General features: G+C 53.4%; 3 protein-coding genes across 3 annotated transcripts; 1 reads left to right on the plus strand and 2 right to left on the minus strand.

Moving 5' to 3' along the window:
* The first annotated feature begins 1,212 nt into the window (after window positions 1-1,212).
* BO86DRAFT_84144 (WD domain, G-beta repeat protein) lies at window positions 1,213-6,526 on the plus strand. The gene is made up of 5 exons (XM_025677727.1): window positions 1,213-1,712; window positions 1,769-1,892; window positions 1,948-2,259; window positions 2,323-3,098; window positions 3,153-6,526. The coding sequence occupies exons 1-5, from the start codon at window positions 1,307-1,309 to the stop codon at window positions 6,263-6,265; spliced, it is 4,731 nt and encodes a 1,576-aa protein (XP_025528084.1). The 5' UTR covers window positions 1,213-1,306; the 3' UTR covers window positions 6,266-6,526.
* A 139-nt stretch (window positions 6,527-6,665) lies between these two features.
* BO86DRAFT_455956 (putative endo-1,3(4)-beta-glucanase) lies at window positions 6,666-8,390 on the minus strand (the record flags this gene model as incomplete). The annotated part of the gene is made up of 2 exons (XM_025677142.1): window positions 6,666-8,267; window positions 8,383-8,390. 2 exons carry the CDS (start codon window positions 8,388-8,390, stop codon window positions 6,815-6,817), a joined length of 1,461 nt encoding a protein of 486 aa, XP_025528085.1. The 3' UTR covers window positions 6,666-6,814.
* Window positions 8,391-9,754: 1,364 nt separating this feature from the next.
* On the minus strand, window positions 9,755-11,603 carry BO86DRAFT_84163 (uncharacterized protein). Its single transcript, XM_025677728.1, has 2 exons — window positions 10,617-11,603; window positions 9,755-10,560 (listed from the first exon to the last, which is right to left on the minus strand). The coding sequence occupies exons 1-2, from the start codon at window positions 11,365-11,367 to the stop codon at window positions 9,794-9,796; spliced, it is 1,518 nt and encodes a 505-aa protein (XP_025528086.1). The 5' UTR covers window positions 11,368-11,603; the 3' UTR covers window positions 9,755-9,793.
* Window positions 11,604-12,023: the final 420 nt, after the last annotated feature.

Below are 12,023 nucleotides of genomic sequence, written 5' to 3' on the forward strand. Positions count from 1 at the left end.
GTCTTACACTTACCCCCCATTTCCGTGCAACAATTGGACCTGCGGACTTAACTCGATTCCGATAGTCCCAAACTCTCTTTCCTCCCTCTCCAGAAACTGCGCCTCATCTTGATGTTTAGATCAGGTCTCCAGATACTACGGTAACTGGCTATCCTGCTGCTCCACTGAGAACCTACCGATAGTATCGCAATGAAATCTCACTGGGAGAGCGATCGGACTCTGCTGGGTTGACAGACTGTCTCATGCTTCTCTTGTGCCGTTGCTGCATGCTAGTTGGTGTGCCATGCGAGGGCCACCGACAGCTTTTAATGCCGCTCGATGGGTCTTCTTGACCATCGTCCGCTAATTATGTCCCAGAATAGTCCCCTCCTCTCTCATGCTGGTGACATCCCGGTCCTCGGAAGCGCCGTCAACCCTCCTTGGCGCTAAATCCAATTGCTTGATGTTTCGATATTTCGATCGACTGTGGCCGTTACCTCTGCGACGTCTCAGACCCTATAGGCACGTCTAGAGACACACGGCGCGGAGATAGAGGCTGGCGCCATCCGAGATTAATAATTTACAAAGCGAGGTTTACAATTTGTGCTTTTTCAACTATCTTGTGAACTTCTCTGTTGTAAACCCCGGATTCTCCTGGCCCGGGAACGTCTTTTCTTAAACAAAACTTTACCCCCTGTCGACTTGTCACAAAGCCTCTTTTTTTACCTCGTGCATGGTGTATGTTCCAAACGTGGTAGCCTGCTTAGTTCACACGCTCATTCTCACTGCATCGTTCCTTCTGTGCTATTGTCTGCATTGTCGTGCGTCCGCATATCTTACCAGGTTCAATTTAATCATTTCCCGGGCTTCAAGAATCTCTAATCGTCCCCCACCTCTTGATTGCCCCATTACTATTTCTCATTCTCATACCTTCGTCCACTGCCTTGTTCTGGATTGTTTGTGGTTCTTTCGGCCGTTTTATACATCCTTATTCATAAACACCAGTTCTGTGTTTCTGTTCCGCCAAACACTTAGAGGCGTGCGAAAGCCGTTCTTCTGGGCCAGGCCGACACCCAATCCATACTATATATTGTGTCGCAAAACAAGAGTATCAGCATTTGTGAGCATGATAATCTGAGTACCGATTACTTGGCTCTCGCGCACTCACCCCCGAGCCTATTCTGCTCCAGGTCGCCGAACATCAACTTTCAAGAGACTACTGCTGTTGCCCCCCCATTTCGCTACGCTAGAGGAGAACTGGCCGAGCAGAAGGTTAGGAAGCCAAATTCGGAAGGACAAGCTTGACTCACAAGTGTGCTCTTTGGAAATGGTCGACTTGTCATGGAACACTGGAATGACAGCAGACTCGAGACCCTCGGCAATGAAACCACCAGCGCCGACCATGACCCCGCCGCCGCAAGCATCGACTTCTCGGTTTGAACCCTGTGCATCAACGGCGTCGCTTTTTCTATACGCCCAAGGCTCCGTGATTTCCTGCCTTCACCATGATACCTTGGCACTCGAGAGACGCTTTGAAAACCACAAGGAGGATATTGAGTTCATTTCGGTTGATAATGTCAGTGAGCGTGGTGCTGGGAGACTAGTGCTTAGTTATGATGTCGGCAAAACTGCAATTGTTTGGGATATCTTTACAGGGACTGTGATTGCAAGGTTTGCATCGTTTGAACAACTCAAAGTTGCCACCTGGATGCGAAATGGGAACGTCGCTTTCGGTAGGTATACCACTTCTTATGCGGATTGGGAACAAGACGACTGACATCGTTCCAAGGAAACGAGAAGGGGGATGTTATCATTTTTGAGCCGTCAACTTCGGAGCACATCTCCTGTCGCACCATCTTCGACCCCATAACTGCTCTTGCACCGGCCACAGACTGTCGAACATACGCGATAGGGTAACCTTCAAACCGAGTATCTGCTTATATTCAGGGCTGACAGACCTTCTTCTAGTTACCAGAATGGCTCTATAATGATCGCTACGCTCCACCCGACGTTCACGATTTTACATACTATGGCCACCTCTCGAGGACCCTCATCCATACTCTCCTTGGCCTGGCATGCCTCCTCCTCCAAGCAGAAATCTGATATGCTAGCGACACTATCGGCAAATGGTGATTTGAGAGTGTGGAGCGTTGCGAAGCCACCAGGAAAAGAACCTCCTCGAGTCATCAGGGTGTTGAAGCGGTCGGATGGCTCGCCACCATCAGAGCCAAAATGGATGGCTTGGTCAAAGAATGGAAGAATTGTACAATATCTTGATGGGTAGGTGTACCCCATCCGGCCTGCATTTGGCAAACATTCGGTAGCTAATGGCCCGAATTGCAGAGAGACATGGGCCTGGGATGTCAGGACGAAACATGTCACATACGAGCCAGTCCCTACGATCGACAACCCTCGCGGGTTTGCGAACTATGGGCCAACAGCAACGCTTTTTACGCTAGGGCCGCAGTTTACTGTTCAGCAGTACGATGTCGAAGCACCAGCGATGGTGGCCAACGTACAACATCTCCCGGCCAGTGTCATGTCCTTACCACAAGAGCAAGCGAAGCTACGGACTCTCGAGGACCCACCTACGATAAAAGAGTCTGCAAACGCATTTAATTCGAGAAGGACTCCATTCGACATGAACGAGATTGAGGTTGTTCGGCAACAACGTGCGGAATTGAGCAGTCCAGTCTCTTCTCGAAGCCATGCGAATTCGGTCAGTTCCAAGGCATCGTCGGGGAAATATAGAATGGGCGCATTCTCGCCACAGAGCAGGTCAGGAGTAACTGGGACATCATTTTCATTGACATCTGCATCCGGCCGAGATACTCCCCAGGCGTCGGGAGCTTCATATGCCTACGCCTCATCTGTTTCGATGTCTTCAGTTAAAAGTTCTCGTGCTGGGGGCTCGCGTCTTAGAAATGAGGTCCAACTCAGCCCTGCAGATAGACCCAGCGATCTGTTCCCCTTTACGCGCGCACGTCTGAATGATGTGCCCTACGGACATCATCAACCACTTGATGAATCTCGCCTAACGCCAGATGATTTACGGCAGCAGATGCTGAGCGTTGTTTTCGGCTTTGACGGTGATATTGAAGGATTGATTCGAGACGAACGTAAGTTCAGGAGTTTTTTGAGTATCACCGTGAGATAGCTGACACTTCCAATAGTTAGCCATCATCCTCCAGCGAGCCACAATGCCGTTCTGTTAGCTCAATGGCTCGGGGAGTCCGACACTGACCACATGGTTTCGATGATCAATTCAGGGCCTGCGACAGTTACTGACTGGATGCTACTCGCTTTCAGCCAGATGTCTGGAGAGTCCCAATCAAACAAATTCGGGCAAGCCTTCGTTCAGAAGCTGCTGGAGATTGGCGATATTCACACGGCGGCCACCATATTACTAGGACTGGGAGATAGGAACGACGCGATCGAGGTCTACGTGTCTCAAAATTACTATCTGGAAGCAATACTGATGACATGTCTGGCTATGCCCACAGACTGGCAACGCCAGTCATATCTTGTCCGTCGATGGGGGGAACACGTGGTATCTCATTCGCAACAGCAGCTGGCAATTCGGTGTTTTATGTGTACTGGTGTTGAACCATCGGAGCCATGGACTTCTCCTGCGGCTCAGCAGGCGGCATCGTTCAGCGAGGTGATAACCCAGAGACCTCAGATGAAGTCACCCGAGCCACCATATGCGAACAACCCATCCAATCTGATGGTCCCAGGCTCGCAAGCGAGACCTGCAGCTACCAATACCAGACAAGCTCTGAAAGCCCCAGCTCTCAAGCTGATCACATCATTTGACTCACAACCGAACCACAAATACAACTTCCCCGGGTTGAAGTCAGATGATCGAACACCAACAAATGCTCCCGGGGTCACGCCTATAGCCGAATCGGCCGTGGTGGAATCGGCTCTATCGCCCGGTGGCTTTGGCTCTTACAAGCTCAACAATATCCAGAGCTTGAACAATGCAATGAACGGGCGGACAAACACACCCGCGTTTAACAGGCGCCGCCTTCCATCCATAGGGGAAACGCCGATTGACGTTCATCCACCGACATTCACCTCAGCCGTGTATAACAATAAGCTTGCTATGGACTATGGCTCGGCTTCTGAGAACGAGGAGATTCAAGCACGGGAACAACAAGACGACGAAGACGGCGACGGTCTCGGCTTACTGTCGTCTGCCCGATACGATCCGGAAGAATACAAACCCAGTCCTCAAACTGCTGTTCAGGCAGCGACCGACCAATTTGCGGGGATTAAAGGACTTCCTTCTCCAGCTGCCGGTGTCTTCGAGGCGTTGAAGGAGCGCTCTGATAGTAGGGCAAGTACCCGGGAACGGAAGCCAGAGGGCTTGCAGCTTCATCTAGGCGGCTCTTCTCAGGCCGACGTACAAGAGCAACCGAGTCTGCTGGTGAATTTCAGAAGTCCAGCATCGACATTGAACAGCTTTAGCTCCGCCAGAAGCCCAAGTGTGAGCAGTCGGAGTATTGATCAGTATATCAGTAGTTTGGGTGAAGCGAGCTATCATTCGCATAAGTATCAGACTCCAACTGTGAATGCTCCTGGACGCGGGCGAAGAAATACGGACGATGCGGCCAGTCAAGCCTCGAGTCGGAGGTACCAGTCCAGAACCGAATCTCAAGAGACTCGTGGACGACACGAAAAAAGGTACATACAACCTGCCAAGCGTTCGCCATCTTCTCCAGTTCCAATGTCACCTGAAGAGCTGGCACGGATCAATGCGAACGCCGCGAACAAGCCATCGTCTCGAACGCGCAGTGCTAGCAGAGTACGGAAGCCACGCTCTCGTAATTCTTCTGAACGCCGCCAAAATCGTTCAGCAAGTCGCAACACCGCCAGCCGTATAAACACGGAACATTCGCAACGTGGACGCAGTATGGATCGCCAAGGGTCAAGCATGAGATCTCCTTCATCACCGCTTCCACTACCCACAATGACCCCAGATGACGCTATGAGACTCGTGACGAGTGATAGGGAGCGTTTGCGGACTCGCCAGCGAAGTGGCAGCCGGCGTCCGGACAAGAATACGAGCATAAAAGGAGACGAAGCAAGACGTCCTAGAGCAGACTCTCGCAGCCATCCTGAGATGGAGGTCACCCTTAATACGGATCAAGACCCTGTTGTGATGTTACAGGACGGGAAGTTTGACGGCATGTACGCGGATGATAGCAGTCAACAGATCAAGAAATTTGTGGCCGAGTTAGCACGCGAGCCGCCTCCGATGGCTAACAAACAAGCCGCTCTCGTCGAGCAGAGGAGGAAGCAACTTGCAGCTGCTGAACTTGAGGCACGTCGGCTGTCACTGGCGCGCAATCCATCTGCGCCGAACATTCCATTTCCCGGAGAATTACAATCCGCCCGCACTGCTCCGGACAGCCCACCATTCTCGGTGTCATCCTCATTTACACCTCACACTCCAGGTCGACACAGAACTACTGCTAGTAAAGGCTCGCCGGAGGGTCCAAGCAGCTCCGAGTCGACCTCATCTAAGTCGAACGTGCCCTATGGCTTGCCAGCGACTCCTCGAGCTATGCGACACCCTAAGTACAATGGTTACGAGGAGACTGTAGCAGTCCCTCCTATACCCGATAGTACTATACTTCTGAGCGACGCAAGATATCAAGGAGATGCTGAGAGGATTGGCCGTTCGATGTCCGTCCCGGTCCCTGAAAGTCAGCCGTCTGGCCTAGTGCCCACTGACTTACCAATGCATCCACGATTCAACCCACGGCTACCTAGAAGCCGCTCGACAAGTCGGTCACGGGCTAAGGGCCATCAGCGAGAGAATAGCGGAAATAGCTATGGCGGTTCGCCTGTCACAGTGAGCATCGAAGAGACCATCGAGAATGGACTTTTGATGCAGCAGGCCGAAAACCCTCCCATTTTACCGCAGCTTCAACATTTGAATCCGCCGCCTCCTCCACCTCCTCCGATTCCTCCCTTGGCCTCTCCACGCCAGTCTTCGGGCACCATCGATATTGCGTTCGATAACGAGGACTTTGGACGGCTTCTCCCTCGCGCGATGACCGCCGCCCCGGCACTGAGCACTGACGTCCGTCCCGGCGGCTTGGAACGCCGCCGCATGTCCTTTGAGCATCGACGAGGCCGCAGCGTGAATGAAAGCCTAAGCACGAAGATCCGCAACTTGACGCGGGTGGGTCATAACAAGGGCAGCGAGCCCTGGGTGTCTGCGGAGATCCACATGCCTTATGAAAGCGTGCAGGTGATGGATGGTCGGCTGTAGAACAACCTACACCACCACCGGGCCCATGCTATGGCCCTTATGACTAACGAATTGATTGTTCATCTTTTGGTTTGCTTCTAATTCTGTGATTTTCATCTTAATATACACCACAATCTTCCGCCATCCCATTCCTGGGAATGGATAATTTCTGATGTATCGTTGCCTTTGATAACCAAGATGAATGTGCTATGTTTGATCGTCACCGAAGCGATGTAACCTAATTTACTCGATTTTATCGCTCTTATCTTTTTTTTACTTTCCTCTACGTTTCTTGACCGTTGTCCCGTATCTCCGAAAAGTCCTTTCCAGAAATGCAAGTGAAGCGAATCTCTCTGTGTGGCTTACATTGCTGTGTGATTGTAGTCGCTTCCTTCTTGAAGAGGATGTAATTGGAGAGAGTGTGGGACATCTTGAGAAGAGATGCAATGATCCGGTCGTATACATACAGAAGAAAACTTAGTGACACATGTACCTGGGACGGTAGCCAGAACTCGTAAGAATAAAAAGCGCTTGAAGACAATCATGATCTCGGAGCACAGGCCTCTCGCACTACCATCTGCTCCATCCGCCACTTCTCCTCCCCGAATCCGACCCCGCGTGCCGTTCAGCCTCGAGCATGCGGTCGAAGTCCGCCTGGGCCCTCTCGCGCTCACTGTGGCTCTCGCTCTCGCTCTCATGCTCGGCCCGCGACCAGTCCGCCTGCTGCGGCCTGGACTGCGGTCGCACGGCGTTCATCCGCAGCCGGTCCCACGCACTTCCGCCCGTGGGTCTGCGATGCTCCGCCGCGACAGGACTGGCATCGTCGTCGTCGTCGAAGAAGTCGCCACCCCCGGAGGAGGAGGGCGTCTGCTGGTGCTGGTGCTGCCGCCTCGAAGTCCAACTCGTAGAGCGAGGCGTACCCTCACTATACGAGTTCGTCGTCGAACCGTGCTCATCACCACCACCACCACCACCGCTACTAAACCCATAATCATCCATCCCGTGGGCCACGGGCGACCCATCATCACCAGCACCATAACCCGCAGCACCTCCCGGCTCGCCCCCCTGGCCGACAGCAACCGTAGCAAAAGCGGCAGCGGCCTCGCGGCGCCTGCGGGCCTGGTCGGACACATCGGCAGCGGGCCCAGCGGGGCGCGAGCGCTCCATATCGCGGCGGACGGCCTCGAAGCGGGGATCATCGCGCCACATAGCGACCTCGCCGAGGGTGGCCCAGGAGGAAGCGCAGAAATCGGCGACGAGGGTCCAGACGGCGACCTTGAAGAGGCGGGCGGCGGCCATGGGGCGGCCGCCGCCCATGACGCCGGCGTCGCCCATCAGCTGCCAGCCGCGCCGGAACCCGGCCCAGGTCAGGACGCGCTTCCCGGCGGGGGTGGTCGTGGCCTGCGGGGCGAAGTAGGCGTCCCAGTCGGCCGAGTAGCGCAGGGCGTAGGCCTGGTGCGCCAGCCCGGCGAGCGCGCCCACGGGCACCCCCAGGCTGCTGCGCCGCGCGCTCTGCGCCATCATCTCCAGCAGCGCGTCCAGCTCCGGCTGCGTCGGCGCCCGCCCCGTGTGCCGCCGGATGTTCTCGAGACGCCGGTAGGTCGCCATCTCCGTCTTCGCGACGTAGTTGGCCCGCCCCCACAGGCCCAGGTACAGCGTGAACGGGTTCGGGTTGCGGATGAGGCTCTCGTCCACCCGCAGGGGCTTGAAGAAGTGCTCCAGGTATTGTTTCGGGGTCGTGCCGCCCGGCAGGCGCAGCAGGCGCGGTGGGCTGAGCCGGTTGGGCGGGAATTGTTGGGGTTGCTGCTGCTGCTGGTGGTCGGTCCCCTCCGGTGGGAGCGGGGGGTTGTGGTCGCTCATCTTTTGGGGTTGTTTTTGGTTCTGGAAGGGTTGGTTGGATTTCGTGGGGTTTGTGAGAGGTTTGAGTGAGTTGGAGACTTTGTTGTCGATTGGGATATCTCGGATGAAAGGTGAGGATTTGTGACGAGAAGTGCGGAGAACGGTGGAAGAGGAAGAGGAGAAGCTATAGCTTTGTGGTGAGGTCAGCTAACTTAACTTACTTAACTTATGCCCGTTGTGCTTGGGTGCGTTAGTCAGCTGGTGCTTGCTTGTGTCGGCTCTACCACCATACTACGAACCCCTCCATCTGGCGTTACTTGCCGCATGCTGGAGGGATTATGGTGCGGTTGAGGGCTTTATGTCTCTACTTGGTGTAATGAGATGTTTTTATCGCTTTGAAGAGATTACAGCGATGTTGACGACAGTTGTTGGTAGAACGACCATGGAGTTGATAAAGTGGCCCAGTTTGTATGGAGACCTATGGCCCCTCGGAACTACATCTGCACCTTCCAACGTTTGCATGCATGTTATGATCTTTGTAATAGCCGGTGTGACTGTAAGAACATAGACTATGCTATTGAATAGGCTATAAATGCATTATATAGCTAGGTAGAAGTGACGTTAGTAGTCCATGACCACTGACTGGTAAACTTCAAGCCAGAGCATCTACACTGTAGCCCATCGGGCTAAAATCCCCCCCTATGACGAATTGCGGCCCACTGAACCTACCATCGCAAGTTACTCGGTTCTAAGAGGGCCTTGCGTCGCTCCGATAGTCGTCCATATTATGAGAGCGTCTATAAGGGTTGATCAGGCATGCTTGCTGTTTATTAGCTTGATCCACTATTGCAGGATTGTACGGAATTTATCTGGTTTGAGACAATCAACTGCCGAGCACCATCTAGTAGATAGAATGATCGATCGATCGTTGTAGAATCGTCTGGTAGCACATTTGGCTCAGTCCGTTCGGAGCGGATCGAGCCTAGGACTTTGTTAATCAGGAGAACAGTTAATTGCTCAATGAACCAAAACAAATATCGCTAAAACACAATACAGAACATGGGTATCTATAGGTAATCCTCGCCAAAAAAAAAAAAAAAAAACAAATCCAAAAACGCCGTTCAAACGCTGCGGCAAGGTGAGACCGATCCAATGGTCAATAACTCCAGCAGTGCCAAATGGAATGTCTGACTTGTAGGCAACCAAAGGCTTTGGCAGCCTGCCTACGCAGATTATGCACGTTCATGACCTGACCAAGGACCAGGTATAGCGGCTGTATGGCACCGAGATGCGTGTTCTGATACACGCAGTGTCAAGATCCAACAAGGTTGAGTTTCAGGAGTTTGGCCGTTCCCACTCCTATTTGAAGGTTGAATGTCTGGCAGACGTGGTACCCAGATCCAACACGGTCAATCTTAGAGACTTGGCGGCCCTCACTCCTAGCTAGGAAATGAATATCGAACGACCACGCGGTCAATCAACAAACATTGCGGCCGATATGCTTTATATCCGGCTTTCGAGGCCAGAGACCTCCTTCGCGATCCAACAGCTGGTTCACTTCAGAGAGCAATCACAACTGCAGGGTGAATACCTCTGGAGAACACCAGTGTCCAATGGACGGTCTTCAAGGTAGAACCTATGGGTATAGGTTGTAGAAGTATGGTGAGAGAGTCGAACCTGCCGATACTGTTCGTAGCTGTATTGAGTCCCTCAGGTCTCAATCCCAGTCAATGGACTGGTAGCATCGGATGCAGTATCCGGCAATTCAGGCTCTTCCACCCTCTCGGGAACACCTGAAGAGACGGAGACAACCTCCGTAGCAACAGTGTCGGGAATGGTGCGTTCGTCATCAGCGATCTTGCCGTTGCGGAAGCTGGACCTGTAATCCGAGGGCGAGACATTCGACCGCTGCTCAGGACGCGTGGACCTGAGCTTAATCCGGCCGCGCTCCAGCGCTCGAAGCAAGGTACCAACTTCCTCCGACACGATGCCTCTGAGCTTGCTCATGGTATCGTCGGAGACTTCCGAGTGAGCGTTCCATCCCAGTTTGTCTGATTCCTCAGACGTTAAAGACTTGGCCTCCAGCGATGGTCCATCAATAAGCCGCTTCAGGGTGGTCGGCGACATGTTATTCGGTCGGCGAGGCATCTTCACCGGCTTTTCCTTCGCACTGGACGCTGCCGAAGCAACTTCTTCCTGCTGCCGCTTCGGGGGACGAATGTGGAGAGTCAGCCCTTCTCCAACTTCATTGCGGATTTTGTAATAAACCAGCCCCAGCGTTGCCGCCAGCGCCTGATGCGCAGCCTCAGGATACAGACGAACAGCCTCCGCGCGTGTGAGGGTGGACGGATAGTCACTCGAGTCACTCGAGTCACTGTCGGTTGCAGTGGCGTACACAGGCTCTGTCTGGTGCATACGGCCCCAATATTCATACCCTCCAAGCTGGTAGAAGTCGGCCAGTTGAACCAAGCGGTTAACTAGAAACATTGTTAGACGAGTGTGGAGGATTCACCTTCCGTTCAAATCCACTTACTCCTACTCCTTTTCTTGAGACACCAGAACCGCCAGACAGTACGGGGAAAGTATTCGGGCCATTGTAATGATCCGTCGTCTTCCACCACGGGGACAGGCGTGATCGGAGCGTGAGTGGTATGGGCCAGGGAGTTGAATCGAACCCGCTCCGAATGCTTCATGCGGGACTCGATGAGAGAAAACCGATTGAAGACGGACGTCAGATGGCGTGACGTCTCGTGTTGAAGAGTAATCAAATCGGTACGCAGTTGACTGATCGTCGCGTGCAGCTTGCTGACTTCGACGCGGCATCCACAGACATCGGTCTGCAAATGTTCGACATCCGACTGAATCTGATCCACGTTCTTGGACAACCGGTCGACATCGCTGCGGAGGAAGACGGTCTCGTTACCGGTCTGGCCGATGCTGGATTTGAGCTGCGAGATGCCCGACTTCAACTGGTCGACGTCGGTTTTCAGGGCGACAACGTTGAGATCGATCCGATTCGAGACGGAACGGTTGGCTTCGAACTCGCGTCGAATATGTTCGTCTTCACGGTTACGCCTGTCGACGTAGCCATCCTTGGTCAAAACACTGGATCGAAGTTCCAACAGGCGAGAATCGAGATAGGTTAAGCGGTCGTGGATGTGAGACAGGGTGGGGTCGGAGAGTATTGGAGGTGTAGATTCATGTACAAGAGATAACCTCGGGCTTGAGACAGGTATCGACATGCTCGAGGTGCGAGAAAGGCTGCGTTCAAGGGTGGTGGTCATGGCGAGATCAAGGGACGGTCGGGGGCCGACCGTGACAACTGGTTAATGGTAGGCGATGATGTGTGGGTTTTCGAGGTGCTCTGGGTCTCCTTCCGATCCGGAAATCACAAGAGGTCCATTTTGTTACCTTTTTGGGGGTGTTGTGAAGATAAAATTTCACAGTAAATGATGACGAATATGATGGTGGTGGTGGTGGGCGGGTTTGGAGGGAGATGATGAAAGAAGAAAGGGAGACGGGATGGGGCGAGGCGAGAGGAAGGACTGAGTGAGTGAGTGTCTGTCTTACCACCCCCCTTCGTTGGCTGACTCTGCTTCATTTTTCGTGGCACCCGCCGGGCTAGCGCCTGACCCCTCGTTCCTTCAACCTCGTCACCAACGCACCAACGCACCAACGCACCAACTTACCACAATCAATCCCTGGATGGGAATTGTTGATGCTAATTCCTTAGATCTATCCTGAGTCATTTGCAGTCATACTAAATTACGTCGTCGCATCTAGCAGATCAAAATGGTGCGTCTCTGCCTGGGACTGAAGATGAAACCGTTCCCAATGACCATACACGGTACGGAGGGTGACAATACCGAAGGAACGGGAGGCCGGGAGCTTGGCAGGCCCTACAACCCTGCACTGCAGTGCAGCTGACTGCCTCCTGGTG

This window comes from Aspergillus japonicus (genome assembly GCF_003184785.1).
Source record: "Aspergillus japonicus CBS 114.51 unplaced genomic scaffold BO86scaffold_21, whole genome shotgun sequence".
Classification (NCBI taxonomy): Eukaryota; Fungi; Ascomycota; class Eurotiomycetes; order Eurotiales; family Aspergillaceae; genus Aspergillus; species Aspergillus japonicus.